General features: G+C 43.6%; 1 protein-coding gene across 1 annotated transcript; it reads left to right on the plus strand.

Annotated features, from left to right (window-relative positions):
• The first annotated feature begins 252 nt into the window (after positions 1 to 252).
• LOC306918590 (death-associated protein kinase 2-like) lies at positions 253 to 16,759 on the plus strand. Its single transcript, XM_079531482.1, has 7 exons — positions 253 to 298; positions 996 to 1,022; positions 5,676 to 5,828; positions 7,045 to 7,090; positions 9,514 to 9,603; positions 13,285 to 13,368; positions 13,558 to 16,759. The coding sequence occupies exons 1-7, from the start codon at positions 294 to 296 to the stop codon at positions 13,636 to 13,638; spliced, it is 486 nt and encodes a 161-aa protein (XP_079387608.1). The 5' UTR covers positions 253 to 293; the 3' UTR covers positions 13,639 to 16,759.
• The last annotated feature ends 366 nt before the right edge of the window (positions 16,760 to 17,125 follow it).

Here is a 17,125-nt window from a genome sequence, read left to right on the forward strand (position 1 = left end):
TTTTTTTATATAATTTTTTTGGCTTGGCCTTTCCTTCTTTAGCGATCCTAGACCGGGTTGCGCTGCCGTCCGCCGTCCACCTCCCATTATACAGGCTGACTAAAAAGCTGAATAACAAGAAATCTACGGAGCTCTCCGTGGCTTTCTCACTGATTTCCTTTATCGCTGTTTAGCAAATTATATTACATTTTTTTCATTCCATGTAACTAAACATGCCCCCCCCCCCCTCTCTCTCTCTCTCTCGTCTAGCTCCAGAGGTTATAAACTACGAGACCCTGAGCACAGCGGCAGATATGTGGTAAAGTCTGCCTGTCTGTTCTGTTCACTCTGCCTGTGTTTCTTTCAACTGTTACCATATTATGAAATAGAACCGACCTCTGAAAGTGGACATGAACACACAATCAAACGCCATAACAGTAATATTAATAATAGTCTCCATACGCTGATACGCAGTACATGTATTCCAGTTCATATTGACATTATAACAGTGTGTCCAGTTCATATTCCAGTATTAACATCACAACAGTCTCCATTAACATTATTCAGACGTGTTATAACATATACAGTGTTGTTTTTGGCAGCAAAATTTGATTTTAGTTTTAGTCATAGTCTTTTGAATAGTTTTCATTTAGTTTTAGTCACATTTTAGTCACCTGGAATGTTAGTCTAGTTTTAGTCGACTAAAAGAGATTGCGACGCGTTGTGAGCTTGTAGATCGGCTATTTTCAGCAAGTGTAAAATGACTTATACTGGATCTCTTGTCCACTAGTCCCTTCCTAACATTTAGTCTAGTTTGTATTTGTCGACAAAATTGCCAATATATTTAGTCGTAGTTTTAGTCACGACAGCTTAGTTTTCATGTAGTTTCCATTTAGTTTTCGTCAGTGAAAAAAGGTAGTCGACGAACATTTTTCGTCGTAGTTTTAGTCGACGAAAACAACACTGATCACATACATACTGTAGTGTTGATGCAGTCTTTTGTTCTTCTGTTACAGGAGTATTGGTGTGGTCACGTACATACTGTAAGTATTCCATCCTATAAGGCTGCGAGCCACTGGCTCATATCATTATCATCTACTGTACTGTTCAGTGTACTGAAGTCCCCGGAGTAGAATCAATTAACCCATTTGGACCTGATTCTACAAATGTCTTCAGAATCATGACAGTTTTCTGAAAAAACAATGTTTCTATATGAGTTGTTCTCAAACTGTCAAGGACCCTACAAAATATGTTGTTTCAGGGACCCCCCCCCCCCCCCCAGAAGCAAATATTTGAATAAAAAATCACACCCGTGTGAACCGAGTGGTGCAAATCCCCCCCCCCCCTCTCTGTCTCTCTCTCTCTCATTAGCAGGCAACATGCAGCACTATCTCTCTCTCTCCGTTTCTGGCACAACAGCGCCACTTTTGGTACTCATTGGTACTGGTCACATAGTCACGGACTATGTGACACGGACACGGACATTGCTGTTCGTTGGAGTGGTTGCACCACTCAAAAATGTTCGCTGTGAAAGAATATATGTTCAAAGATTTGCGCCACATTTTCACGATTTAAAAAAAAAAAATAGCAGATCTACAAGCTCGTAGCACGGCACTCGGTGCCGTGCTATGAGCTTGTAGATTTGCTATTTTTGATAGTAATGGGGTTAATGTCCAGAATGGGTTAAAACATAAACTAAAAGGCACTCAAAATGAGAACATGTAAAATGGCCACATAGCTTTACTTCCTTCCTGTTTTTAGCATCCTAAATCTACATTGTGTCTCAGTTCCACTTGTCACACACTCTTTGCGTACCAGATGTGGTCGATTCTAATGTCACTGATGATAATTTAGTAAGAGCTTAATTTAGTAAAAGCTTACATGACTTACATGATGCAATATAAATGCTCTACATTTACACTAGCCTCATGGATCATACGGCTAGCTGATTGATTGATTGATTGATTGAGTTGTTGATTGATTCATTGAATACTTTATTAACAGTTTGCAGAAAAAAAGCACAGTAAAGTACACTTCAATACAAGGTCTGCTAAGAGGATTTATAACCCAAGGCTTGTTTCCGTTGGGGTCCTTCACATTCAATTCATAGGAATCTTAACAACCTTTGTGGATCACTAGCATTTGACATATGGTTAAATTTAGGCATTAGTTTGTGGATTTGTTTTACTTAGGTTTGGGTTTGGTGTGGTTAAGGTTAGTAAGGCCCCAGGAGGTGGGTGGGTTTGTTATGGTTAAGGTTAGTAAGGCCCCAGGAGGTGGGTGGGTGGGTTTGTTATGGTTAAGGTTAGTAATGCCCCAGGAGGTGGGTGGGTGGGTTTGTTATGGTTAAGGTTAGTAAGGCCCCAGGGTGGGTGGATGGGTTTGTTATGGTTAAGGTTAGTAAGGCCCCAGGGTGGGTGGGTGGGTTTGGGTGGGAATCTGATCTCAGGTCAAAATGGGTTAATCGATCTTTAAGTCTTGATGCTCCCAAGAGTTAAATTATTGTTAAACATCTGCATCACTTAATTAACACTCTGAGTGGCCAAGACGGGGCCCTATTAAATAATTACGCTCGTCGCTCAGTGCGGAGATTAATCAAAAGACATTAACATTAACCCATTTTGACCTGAGATCAGATTCTAAAAATGTCTTCTACATCCTGACAGTTTTCTGAAAAAGCTATGTTTCTGTGTCAGTCGTTCTTCGATTTTTAAAATCTGCTATTTTTGAGTGGTGCAACCACTCCAACAAACAGCAGTGTCCGTGTGTCCGCCTATGTGACTGTGTCCGTGTGTCCGCCTATGTGACTATGTCACTATGAGCACGAGTACCAATGACTACCACAAGTGGTAGTAGTTTTTGTTCCCTACCTATGTTGAATACACTTATTGTAAGTCGCTTTCGATAAAAGCGTCTGCTAAATGACTGTAATGTAATGTAATGTAATGTAATGTAATGTAATGTGGTGCTGTTGTGTCAGAAACAGAGAGAGAGAGAGATAGAGCTTCACTGCTGCCTGTTAATGAGAGACAGAGACAGAGAGAGAGAGAGAGAGAGAGAGGGGTGGGGGGGGGAGTTGCACCACTCAGTTCACACGGGTGAACTGAGTAGCTAAAGCATAACATGATGCTAACACCAAAAGGGGTTCCCGCCCAAAATGGGTTCATCGTTTCACAAGAGAGCGCACGATGCAGTCTACAGCCTGGAGCGCCTGTTGAGCAACATTCGATGTCATTTCCGGTTGGGACGTCATCCAAAGATTCAAGATTCAAGACTTTATTGCCATGTCAACAGAGTTGATTGGAATTTGTTTCAGTGCTCTAAAAAAAAAGACATACAAATAGACACATATTCACATCACATATTCAGACAGTAGACGAAGATACAAAAGTACAAACATCATATGAGAGAGAGACCAATAAATAAGAAGAATGCAAATCGTTACAGTTCACGAGAGAGAGACCAATAAATAAGAAGAATGCAAATCGTTACAATTCACGAGAGAGAGACCAATAAATAAGAAGAATGCAAATCGTTACAGTTCATATGAGAGAGAGACCAATAAATAAGAAGAATGCAAAACGTTACAATTCATGGTAAATAAATAGCAATTCCTCACAGTTCATCGTTCTTACAAAGCAGCTTCACGCTGTAAAGTGCGAGTGAAAAGAGGGTCAGCATTCAGGAGGCGAACAGCCTCGGGTTAAGTGCTGTTCTTAAAGCAAGAGGTATTGCACTTTAGAGTGGGCAGGGGGGCAAAAAGAGAGCTGGCAGGGTGAGAGGGGTCGGCAATCACCTTCTGCATCCTACGCTTGATGCGACTGGTAAATGGTAAATGGTGCATTTATATAGAGCCTTTATCCAAGGCGCTTTACATGGATCCTTGCGGTTACCATCCAGCCACTCTACCCTGGGCCCTGAGCCACCGGCGCCCCCTGCAGTGGAGTAGATCAGGGGTTCTCAACCCGTGGGTCGCGACCCCTCGGGGGGTCGCCAAATTATTTTAGGGGGTCCCCAAATTATTTTCAAAAAAAAAAAAAAAAAGATTTTTTTTTTTTTAAATTTTTTTCACGATTTTTCAAAAATAGCAGACCTACAAGCTCGTAGCGCGCCACTCGGTGGCGCGCTATGAGCTTGTAGATCTGCTATTTTTAAATAGCTAAATTATAACAATGCTTAAAACACCAAAAGGGGTTCCCGCCCAAAATGGTTTAAGGTTATTGTAGCAGTCAATTTATATTGGGGGTCGGGAGGGGGCGGTGCGGGGGTCCCGAGACGTTGCCAAAGCATTTTCGGGGGTCCCCGGCCAAAAACGTTGAGAACCCCTGGAGTAGATGGAGGAGACAGATAGGAGGTTGAGGCCAATGATTTGTGTTCCCACTCCATTTTAATGGATGGGATCAAAAATCTTAAAACGTGAATCACTCTTAATCTAAATCAATGATTCCAATTCTAACCGAAGATTGTGTTTTTGACAGACGGCCCATCGCGGTCCCGTCGCTAGTTTGCGTTAGAAGTAATCATACCTCCGGTGGCTGTCGATCCTCTCGGGGTGTCTTTTGGCTACATGCTATTATATCTAGCACTATCCAAGATGGCGGCGTGCCAGTGGCGTGCGCAGACATTTAGAGGGTCAGGGGTCAGTGGCGTGCGCAGACATTTAGAGGGTCAGGGGTCAGTGGCGTGCACAGACATTTAGAGGGGCAGGGGTCAGTGGCGTGCACAGACATTTAGAGGGTCAGGGGTCAGTGGCGTGCACAGACATTTAGAGGGGCAGGGGTCAGTGGCGTGCACAGACATTTAGAGGGTCAGGGGTCAGTGGCGTGCACAGACATTTAGAGGGTCAGGGGTCAGTGGCGTGCACAGACATTTAGAGGGGCGGGGGTCAGGGGTCAGTGGCATGCACAGACATTTAGAGGGTCAGGGGTCAGTGGCATGCACAGACATTTAAAGGGTCAGGGGTCAGTGGCATGCACAGACATTTAGAGGGGCAGGGGTCAGGGGTCAGTGGCATGCACAGACATTTAAAGGGGCGGGGGTCAGGGGTCAGTGGCATGCACAGACATTTAGAGGGTCAGTGGCATGCACAGACATTTAGAGGGGCGGGGGTCAGGGGTCAGTGGCATGCACAGACATTTAGAGGGGCGGGGGTCAGGGGTCAGTGGCATGCACATTTAGAGGGGCAGGTGCTCAAGTGAAAAAAGGGCACCTTGTGCAGCGCGGAACCGGCCGGTTGCCTTAATTTAATAGTTTGAGATTTATAGATTTTGGTGCATAAATAATATATTAGAAGCTTTTTTTTAATCAAAAATTGATCAATGTCACCATGGTCCACATATTGTATGTACACTACAAAAACAAAGGGGGGGGGGGGTTCCTTTCTTTTTCAAAAGGGCATATTACATATAATTTGTGGGGGTCCTTGACATGAAATTTTGAGCACCACTGATACGGAAACATGAGGTTTTTCAGAAAACTGAAAATGAAGACATTTTTTAACCCATTTTGGGCGGGAACCCCTTTTGGTGTTATCATTATGTTGTGCTTTAGCTATTGAAAAATAGCAGATCTACAAGCTCATAACGCGCCACCGAGTGGCGCGCTACGATGAGGTTTTTCCGAAAACTCAGGATTTTGAAGACAATTTTTTTAAATTTTGACGTCAGTTAATTGTCCCTCTCTTGTCTGTGTTGCAGCTTGAGTGGAATCTCGCCGTTCCAAGGCTCCAGCGACGACGAGACGCTCAGGAACATCGTGGCCATGGAGTACGAGTTCGACGAGGAATGCTTCGGGGACACCAGCGCCATGGCCAAAGACTTCATAGAGAAACTGCTGATGAAGGAACCTCTGTAAGGATGAGCACGCTGACATATCAAGCGTTTTCACACAGCAGTATTTAACCCGTTTTAGACCTGAGAAAAGATTCTACAAAATGTCTTCTAAATCCTGACAGTTTTCTGAGAAACCCCTGTTTCTATGTCAGTGGTTCTCAAACATTTTCATGTCAAGGATCCCCAAGATTATATGTAATTGGCCGCTGACCCCCATCTGAAAATATGTTGTTCCAGGGACCCACCCAGAAGCAAATATTTGACTTAAAAACGTTGACTCTGTAACAATATTCAAAGATTTGAGGCACATTTTCACGATTTTTCAAAAATAGCAGGCCTACAAGCTTGTAGATCTGCTATTTTTCAACAGCTAAAGCATAACATAATGCTTACAACACCAAAAGGGGTTCCCGCCCAAAATGGGTTAAAGCTGAAATAAGCCATTTATAGACATTTCTAATGATGATTGATGACGATTCACTACGCAACTACCTTGCAACATGCAACTACCTTGCAACCGTTATCCCCAATGGCCTTTTGCAAGGAGTTGCAATAGTGTGGTATGTTTTGTTGCAATGAGTTGCATTAGTGTGGTATGTTTTGTTGCAAGGAGTTGCATTAGTGTGGTATGTTTTGTTGCAAGGAGTTGCATTAGTGTGGTATGTTTTGTTGCAAGGAGTTGCATTAGTGTGGTATGTTTTGTTGCAAGGAGTTGCGACTAGTTGCAAGGTAGTTGCATTGGTGTGGTTTGGGCCTATAACACAGCATGGAACTCCCTAGCGCGAGCACCGAGCTGTGTTTTATACAGAGACAGAGACACACAAGTCCGCCTTTCTAAATGCTCTGTGCTGTGTTTTCTACAGAGACACAAGTCCGCCTTTCTAAATGCTCTGTGCTGTGTTTTCTACAGAGACACAAGTCCGCCTTTCTAAATGCTCTGTGCTGTGTTTTCTACAGAGACACAAGTCCGCCTTTCTAAATGCTCTGTGCTGTGTTTTCTACAGAGACACAAGTCCGCCTTTCTAAATGCTCTGTGTTGTGTTTTCTACAGAGACACAAGTACGCCTTTCTAAATGCTCTGTGCTGTGTTCTACAGAGACACAAGTCCGCCTTTCTAAATGCTCTGTGCTGTGTTCTACAGAGACACAAGTCCGCCTTTCTAAATGCTCTGTGCTGTGTTCTACAGAGACACAAGTACGCCTTTCTAAATTATGCTCTGTGCTGTGTTCTACAGAGACAGGATGACAGCTGAAGAATGTCTCCTTCACCCCTGGATCAAGGTACTGCTAATTGCTATTGTTCACATGTGGAAATTTGTCTTCGGTCTCAACAACAGTAAAAAACAAACGGCTACAACAACAGCAACAACACTTATTATTTTCATGGCAAAAATGCAGGACAACAGTGACAAATACATTAAAAAACGAATCTAGCGAGACATGGTATCATTTAGTGCCTTAATGGCATTAGGAATGAAGGGATTTTTAAAGATGTTACGGTTAGCTTTTGGTACTTTGTACCGTCTACCAGAGGGAAGTAGTTCGAACTCCCTGCAGAGTGGATGAGAGGAGGTCATTTGCTATCTTGACAGCTAAGTACTTCGAGGCGGGCGCGTGTGTGCCTATGGTTTGTGCCATATATCTATGGTGTGTGCTAGCAGCAGCTAGGGCATTAAGCAACTAGTCGACTAGTTTACTAGTCGACTAGTAAATCCACTAGTCGACCTTGTTGGTACTAGTTGACTAGTTGATAAGAAAAAACAATTATTATTTTTGTATTATTTTTTTCCCCCGATTTTGTAGGCCTCAAGATCAGGTAGATTATAGTTATAGTCACCATGTACACAGTTTTTAAATGTGCAAATATTTAATTTTTTTTTTACATAATAGGTAGTTAAACAACTAGTCGACTAGTAAACTAGGCAACTAGTCAACTAGTAAAAATGAGTAGAAGTGAATGCCCTAGCAGCAGCCACCACCAGCCTCCGCCAAACTCTGTTCAACTCAACTGTCATTGCATCTTTATTTTACCGACGGCACAGGTGGGCGGCCGTGTGCCCCCCTTGCCTCTGGGCCCCCGCGCGGTTGCGTTGTCTGCGTCACGGTATAGTCCGGTATATCCATTTTATTCTCTCTCTCTCTCTCAATGGCCACTCCGGGCCTCCGTACGTTTTTGGACTAACGTATACTGTACCTCTGTCTTGTTTCCCAGCCGTTAACTCGTGAACAGGCATGAACTGATGTTAACAACTTTACCAAGTTTCTAACTTGAGCGCTCGAGTCAGCCGCGTCACTAGACGTCAGTAGCCCCCCCTCCGACAGGCGAGAGTAGTAGTGATTCGTGAACGTACAGTAGTACCTGTCGCGATTGTGAACAGAGCAGCGCATCCGCAGCTCAGCTCAGTCGGGACTCGGCCTCGGGAGAGCCCACTGCACACTCGCCACTTCTGACTTCCTTCATGTTATTAGCCTACTCACACTCCGTCTCTCCACCAGAGCTGGTGGGACTCGGGAGTTAGTTAGTTAGTTAGTTAGTTAGTTAGTTAGTTAGTTAGTTAGTTGTCCACGTGTGGAAATTTGTATTAAACAGTAAAAAACAAACGGCTGCAACAACAGTAACAACACTTATTATTTCCATGGCAAAAATGCAGGACAACAGTGGCAAATACATTAAAAAACGAATCTAGCGAGACATGGGGCTGTATTTTGCGTGTCTTAAGTACCAGGTCTTATTACTTAACTTGATCAATGCCATTTGGCTATTCTGAGTGGCCAAAGAGCATTGCCCACGCCTCCAGGTCTTAAGTTAAAGGAGCATTCAGTGATTTGGAAAAAAACCCGGTCCACCCGGTAACAAGATGTGCACACACTCTACAGTGGGGGAAGTACAACAGACCAACAGCACGTGCACCAAAGCCCGCCCCACTCGATCATGATTGGAGGAAGGCCCCTCTCATCCTGATTGGATGAAGGCTTTGCCACCCAAAGCCCAAACCGAAACTAGGGTTTTTTGACCCCAGGGGCTCACTGGGGACAGGGAGGAACTCCTTATATGGTCAGCACACTTTATAGCAGGGAGGATTATCCAAAAAATAAGAAAAAATTAGTGATATTTGAATTAAGTGAAATCACTGAATATACCTTTAAGTAATAAGACATGGTACTTAAGACATGCAAAATACAGCCCATGGTATCATTTAGTGCCTTAATGGCATTAGGAATGAAGGAATTTTTAAAGATGTTACGGTTAGCTTTTGGTACTTTGTACCGTCTACCAGAGGGAAGTAGTTCGAACTCCCTGCAGAGTGGATGAGAGGAGGTCATTTGCTATCTTGACAGCTAAGTACTTCGAGGCGGGCGCGTGTATGCCTATTTACTAGTCGACTAGTAAACTAGGCAACTAGTCAACTAGTAAAAATGAGTAGAAGTGAATGCCCTAGCAGCAGCCACCACCAGCCTCCGCCAAACTCTGTTCAACTCAACTGTCATTGCATCTCTGTATGTATTTATTATTTTATTTTACCGACGGCACAGGTGGGCGGCCGTGTGCCCCCCTTGCCTCTGGGCCCCCGCGCGGTTGCGTTGTCTGCGTCACGGTATAGTCCGGTATATCCATTTTATTCTCTCTCTCTCTTTCAATGGCCACTCCGGGCCTCCGTACGTTTTTGGACTAACGTATACTGTACCTCTGTCTTGTTTCCCAGCCGTTAACTCGGAAACAGGCAGCCAATAGGAGCAGGTCGTCCATAAACATGAAGAACTTTAAGAAGTTCAACGCCAGGAGGAAATGGAAGGTGAGCTTTGGAGTTTTTACAATCCTATTCCTAACACTGTTGAAAAGGCTGGCAAATATACTGTGCTTTCACTGCTATAATTGGCAGCCGCCACATATGGCAGAGAACGCTGTTACTCAAATGGTAAATGGTGCATTTATATAGCGCCTTTATCCAAGGTTCTTTACATAGTGCATTACATTCACCCACACATTCATACACCGATTGCGGCGGAAGCCATGCAAGGTACCAACCAGCACATCGGGAGCAATTTGGGGTTCAGTGTCTTGCCCAAGGACACTTCTTCGACATGTAGACAGGAGGAGCCGGGATTCGAACCGCCGACCCATGGATCATTGGACGGACCTGCTCTACCTCCTGAGCCACAGTCGCCCACAGTCGCCACTGAGTGATGTGCTTATTGTATCATGAAGACAACGGGGCGGCAGTGGATCAGGGGTAGAGTGGCCACTTGGTGAGAACCAAAAGGTTCCCCAGTTCGATCCCGTGCTCCCCCAGAGTTGGTGTCGGAAGTGTCCTTGAGCAAAACGCTGAACCCCTATATGCTCCCGATGAGCAGGTCGTTCGGTGACTTGTCAATGTGTACCTTATATGTATTTCATTTAATCGCTATGACTGAACATCTGTATCTATTAATCGCGTGTACAGTACAAAGCATTGAAGCATGGACTCGCGCTATATTAGGTGCTCACTCGGTAGTATATCTTTTGGTTTGTCACTCCTTTAAAGTTCAGGGCTATCAACCATAATAAAGATGTCATGTCTGAGGCTTGGAAAAGACATGGAAACAGCTGGGGGGGGGGGGGGGGGGGCTCTAGACTGGATGTGAGGGAGCCAGACGTCCCTGAAGGGAAGCACCTTGAGTGTGGGGGGAAAAAAATACATGGGGCAACCCGTGCCATCCAATAATAGTTTATAGTCCATTCTTTTAAGGCCATTTCAGGAGGATATAGAATCCACCGAGTGCAGGAACTATATGTGTCAAAAGTTGAATGAACATACGATGTGTTGACAACCGTTAAATGTCAAGGTCTATAGAGGGTATATATGCACATGCATAACGTGAGTTTAACGTTGTTTAACGTCGTTTAACGTGCGTACGGTGCACGCACGTTCACGCTAGAACACGTACCCCTAGAATCAAGAGAAGACGCAGCAAGTACTAGGCACCCTCCTTAGATTCACCACGTGTCAAGTACCCAAATTGGAGGCGGAGGGAGACCCGCACACTGCCACTTGCTGGTTCAAGAGCTTTTTATTTAAAGGTCCACTTCACCACTTTTCAACTTCTCTTCCTATAATTGGTCCTAACTAATGTTCATGATAAAATACCACCATTTTTTTCCTACTCAGTCTGTGTCTCATAGGAAGGCTGTGTGGGCAGTTCAGAAACCCGTCCACCAGTGACATCATCGATGGTGAATCCAAGCTAATAGAAACGGCAGGCTTTCTTTTCCTGAAAAGTTTGCAATGCAAAAGTTGAAGCCATCGTTCTCACGATAATAAAAATCGAAATATATTTTAAAACAAATGCCCTCCTATGAGACACAGACTGAGTAGGAACAAATGGTGGTGTTTTATCATGAACATTAGTGAGGACCAATTATATGAAGAGATGTTGAAAAGTGGTGAAGTGGTCCTTTAATGTCCACAATATGCAACATTTCGGTCTTTCGACTGGTTTCGACAGGCATCATGCCTGAGGAAGGTCGAAAGACCTAAACGTTGCATATTGTGGACATTAAATAAAAAGCTCTTGAACCAGCAAGTGGTAACTAGTGTGCGCCGGGTCTCCCTCCTCCTACGTGTCTGCAGTCTGCTGCTTTGTCGCCAACGCACCTGCTTTGATTAGTAAGTCGAGTGTGCGGAGGTCTCTCCTCAAGTACCCAAATCAAAATGGCTGTACTTTGCATAACAGGTTTAACTGTTTAACTGAACATTCTCTCACACACGGTATCAAAGCATCACAGCGGTATGGCTCCAGCACTGCTTCTGATCTGCGGTGGTCTGTTTGCATCAAAGCAGTGTTGTTTTGCGACGCGCTGTGAGCTTGTAGATCGGCTATTTTCAGCAAGTGTAAAATCATTCATTCGTCGTCGTCATTACGTCGTCATTACGCCGGCATCAAGGCCCGACAAAATACATTTTAGTCGACTAAATCAACTGTAGATTTAGTCGACTAAAATGTTAGGATATTTAGTCGACTAAAACTAGACTAACACTAAAACATTCCAGATTCCAGAAAATGTGACTAAAACTAAATGTAAACTATTCAAGAGACTATGACTAAAACTAAAATCAAATTTTGCTGCCAAAAACAACACTGCAATCAAAGAAGAAGAGACGTCCAAGGGAAACTTTTTTGTTTCGCTACTGCAGCAGCACAGTAAATAAGTTGTCTGGTGATTATTTTAGGTCTATTTTTGTGTTTGTGTGTCTAAAACCATCAGCTGTTCTGTGCGCACACGCACATGTAGGCGCACACGCGCCTGTGCGTGCACCTGATGTGATTAAGATGCCCAGGGGGGGGGGGGGGAATCACCATTAGCACCATAAAGCACCGAAGTCCTGACGTCACTGCCCTCTACTACCAGTAGAGGGCAGTGAGCGCCATGGTTCATGTATGTTTTTATAAGCATTGTACTCTCCATAGGGGGATTTTAGATCGCCTCATATAAGAACTGTGTTTGAAAAATAAACCGATCACCCCGGCCTTTTCACTCATATGGATATGAAGCATCGACTGAAGGTGGAAATGTACAAATATACCCAAAGAGTAACAAAATAAGCGTTAGAAACGAGCCAAACAACCCAGAGACTACATTTCCGGGTAGGCTGCTTCTGCCCGCAGCCCGTCGCACAACAGAAACTGAACGTTAATTACGTTTATTTTTATTTTTATTTTATTGATATATAATGTATCGTGGTTAGTACGAGTCGAGTCACCACCAGCTGAGCTTACGTCAACGAGGAATCTCAGGAACGCAATATGTTGACAGCTGGGCGTGACGTATATGCTCAGCGACATTGCATTCATATGTAGTTTCAAGGCTTTTGCGGTCACATTAATTCAATTTTCTCTAGAAACTGGCTGTAACAAATATGAATGGACATCATTAACGACGCACAGCCACTCCCCTGACAGAAACGCAGAGGTGGTCGGTTTATTTTTCAAACACAGTTCTTATATGAAGCGATCTAAAATCGCCGTTTGGGGATCTCAATGCAAATAAACAAATACATGAACCTGGAGATTGACGCCCTCTACTGAAAGTGACGTCAGACTTCGGAGCTCTATTATCACCATCACCAAAAAAAATCACCATTACACCACTGATGTCGCGTGCAATACCCTCCATATCTTGTGTTTCCAATGTGACAGAGTCACTATACTAGTATAAATGCTGGGTTTCCGGAGGAGGGGGGGGGGGAATCACCATTAGCACCATTATCACCATCACCAAAAGAAAATCACCATTACACCACTGATGTCGCGTGCAATACCCTCCCATATCTTGTGTTTCCAATGTGACAGAGTCACTATACTAGTATAAATGCTGGGTTTCCGGAGGAGAACCTCGCTTGTTGTTGCTGATGTGTTGTTGGTTGTTGATGATATGTGGACATGAATAAATTGTTAAAATGTGTGTTTGTATTGTGTGCGTGTGTGCGTGGGCGTAGATGTCTTACAACCTGGTGTGGGCGTGTAACCGGCTGAATCGTCTGCATCTGCGCTGCAAGAGCAGAGCAGAGGATCAGGAACTGGTATGAGACATTATTATTATTATTATTATTATTATTATTATTATTATTATTATTATTATTATTATGAGATAAAACACTGGAAGCATACATACATGTCCTGTCTACCAACCGTACTCTGTGTGTGTGCGTGTGTGTGTGTGTGTGTGTGTGTGCGTGTGCGTGTGCGTGTGCGTGCGTGTGTGCGCGTAGAGACAGTGCGAGAGTGATCAGGAGGACACAGACACCAAACCGGCCTCTTTGATTCGCCGAAGGCTCAGCAGCACTTCCTAATGACGACCACCAGGCGGAGCCAGAGTTCAACCACACCATGATGACTGCAAGCCACTGGTTCCCTACAGAGACTGTGTTATTTACCCCCCCATCCCCTCCCCCTCCCCAGGGGCCCTTGAGGTGGTTACAGGGGGTCCCCCAGCAAAATGATTGATAGTTGGGGTACCAAAATGGACTCTTACAGGTGTGTAACCCTTGACAGCGGAACCAAATGGACCCGTATTTTGAGTTATATGGGGGTCCGTGGCCTATAATGGTCTTTGAAATTATACAGTTGGAGGCCATCGATATTGTCCTTTTCTTTTTGCTGAGGTTTGCGTGATCTGCGCAAAAGGACAGTTAACCCATTTTGGGCGGGAACCCCTTTTGGTGTTTTAAACATTATGTTATAATTTAGCTATTGAAAAATAGCAGATCTGCAAGCTCATAGCGCGCCACCGAGTGGCGCGCTACGAGCTTGTAGGTCTGCTATTTTTGAAAAATCGTGAAAATATTTATTTCAGAAAACTGGAGGATTTAGAAGGATTTTTTAAAATTTTGAGGTCAGGCCTAAATAGGTCAAATGATAAGGGACAATATCGGTGGCACCCAACTGTACAAGTTTCATAACCACTCACTCACTGCTTTAGCGTTTTCTCCGACGTCTGCCTCTCAGACCAAGAAATAGCAGATCTACAAGCTCACAACGCGGCACAAAGGGACACGTAGAGCTTGTAGATCTGCTTAATTTGAAAATGAGCATAAAGTATGAACATTCTTCAACGTTGACGCAATTATGACAAAATAATTGCAATCATAGACGATTGTGTCATAATTGTGACAACCGTACTGTCGAGACAACATCCCATCTGATCCGAGTCTCGTCGATATAATGTTCAATCGTAACTTGTTTCTTTTTCTTTATTTTCCCTCCGATGTTCGCTATTTTCAAATGGTCATATTATATCAGTGCCACCCCAGACAATATAGTTATTTTTGACGTGACATATTTTGAGTCAATTCTTGGGAAGATTTTGAATATTCAAAACCCTCATTCAAGCCCTAAATCACAGTTTTGCTTCGATTCAATTACGCCTGTAATTAATCGTTAAAAGGGACGCTTCACACCTGTTGCAACCAGATCTTATTTTAACGATGTTTGGAAGACAAGAAACACTTTCCTGGGGGTTTTTATGTGGGTAAAATGTGTTTTTGTTTTTAGATATTTTAGTATTTCAAAGTGTCCATGGTGTCAGGACACTGGGCTCACTTACTTCCTGGACTACATCAAGGACTATCTAAAGAGGACGGGAAGCGAAGACCGTACGGTGGACTCAAGGGGCCAGTGAGGCTATTCAACGTTGAAGCGCTGGGCCCTAGTGGTAGGAGGAGGGACTACAGGCGGACCCGTGTATTCATGACCGGGAAACCCTGTGCAGCTGGGCTTTAACATTGAGCACTTGGTTGCACTTCCGCATTTGACCACCAAAATTTGGTGGTCAAATGCGGAAGTAGAAGTTCTGAGACGGTACTTCCGGCAGTCTTCCGGGTGCTTCAAAACGCCACTGAGCAACTTCCACTGACATGAATAGCTGGGGGGGCGGAGCTTCGCGCCAGTTCAGTCTCTATCCTTTTATATACTCTATGGGTGGACTCCATGTTGCTCCCTGGAAGGAAAGAAACATGCGCAGTTGAGACCAGGAAGTTGTACGTGACAAATCATAGACACAGTATGGCACAAATGGCCCAGCAGATGGCGTGATGCCACTGAAAGGAGAGATGCTTGTACATATCATGTCACGTCATTGCATTTTACCTTTTATATCAAAGTTGTAACAGCAAGTGGACAAGTAAGTCCCAGCATGGATGGAGTCCACTGTGCGGTCTTCGCTTCCCGTCCTCTTTCACCCATTTTGGGCAGGAACCCCTTTTGGTGTTAGCATTATGTTATGCATTAGCTATTGAAAAATAGCAGATCTACAAGCTCATAGCGCGCCACCGAGTGGCGCGCTACGAGCTTGTAGGTCTGCTATTTTTGGAAAATCGTGAAAATGCGGCACAAATCTTTGAATATATATTCTTTCAGAGCGAAAGTTTTTTTTAATTTCGATGTCAGGCCTAAATGGGTTAAATAGTCCTTGGACTACATGTTGTCTCAGTAAGACAGCCCTCCACCTATATCCACAAGGAGGAACAGTGCACCAAAGCATTATGGGAATTGTAGTCCAGGAAGGAAGTGAGCCCATGACATCATGGACACTTTGAAATACTAAAATATCTAAAAAAACACGTATTACCCACATAAAAACCCCAGGAAAGTCTTTCTTGTCTCCCAAACATCATTAAAAAAAGATATGGTTGCAAAAGGGGTGAAGTGTCCCTTTGAAAAACCGTATGTGAGATGGTTTAGGATTGTTTACAATAGTCAGTGTAACCATTAGTTGAGCCTGTGTTTTGAATGTTTACAGTTTTGCTTATTAATGTGGACTAGTGAGTGTACTATGTACTGTATGTTTGCAGTGGTGGAAAGCAGCTCAGTACATTAAGTACAATTTTGAGGTATTTGTATACTTTACTTGATTATTTCCAACTTCCAATACTTATTTACTTCTACTCCACTACATCTCGGATCCAAATGTTGTACTTGTGTACTCCGCTACATTTATTTGAAAACTAAAAGATTTGAGTTAAAAACGTTCGCTGTGAAAGAATGTATACTCAAAGATTTGCCACCACATTTTCACGATTTTTGAAAAATAGCAGATCTACAAGCTCATAGCAGGGCACTCGGTCCCACGCTACGAGCTTGTAGATCTGCTATTTCTCAATAGATTTTTGATACATTTGAAACGCTTGAAACCGGACATTCTGCGTAATGAGTACATTTTGATGCCAAATACGTTTGTTCTTTTACTCAAGTACATTTTGAAGTAATTGAGTATTTCCATATTGCAGTAGTATTGTCTGATACTTTTACTGAAGTAAAAAAAATTGGTAGTACTTTTTCCCACCACTGTATATGTTTGCTACGGTATGTGTAGTAAGAAGTGTTTGTATGCCTATTACATGTATAGTACTGTGTCGCTTACGGCATACGGTATGTGTGCAATGTGTACTTTGAACTTCATAAAGTGTTTTTAGAGATTGCATCTCGCCTATTCCTCGCCTCAAATGTTTGTGACAAACATCCTTTGATTGAATGATTGAATACTTTTTTAACAGTTTTCCGAAGTGTGCGTGCGTGCGTGCGTGCGGGCGGCAGATTGACATGATCCAGATGCTCTCTGCTCAAGTCTTGGATCAGTCTGTGACCATAGCAACCGGTCTGTTATCCATGGCAACGGTCTGTTATCCATAGCAACGGTCTGTTGTTCATAGGTCTGCTAAAGGTCCAGGTGCAGTAAGAGAGTGGCGACACTAGCGCTGACTCCCATTGTAACAATGGAATGCGGAAGTGCTCATTCTATCTCAATGGGATAGTTCCAGCCATAGGAGCAATGTTTGGAAC

This window comes from Electrona antarctica, assembly GCF_951216825.1.
Source record: "Electrona antarctica genome assembly, contig: scaffold_250, whole genome shotgun sequence".
Lineage (NCBI taxonomy): Eukaryota > Metazoa > Chordata > Actinopteri > Myctophiformes > Myctophidae > Electrona > Electrona antarctica.

What these genes read in the sequence shown, in the direction of transcription:
- LOC306918590 (XM_079531482.1), top strand. An exon ending in ACGCCAGGAGGAAATGGAAG is followed by an intron (nt 9,604 to 13,284) that starts GTGAGCTTTGGA and finishes GCGTGGGCGTAG; the next exon opens with ATGTCTTACAACCTGGTGTG. An exon ending in GAGCAGAGGATCAGGAACTG is followed by an intron (nt 13,369 to 13,557) that starts GTATGAGACATT and finishes GTGTGCGCGTAG; the next exon opens with AGACAGTGCGAGAGTGATCA.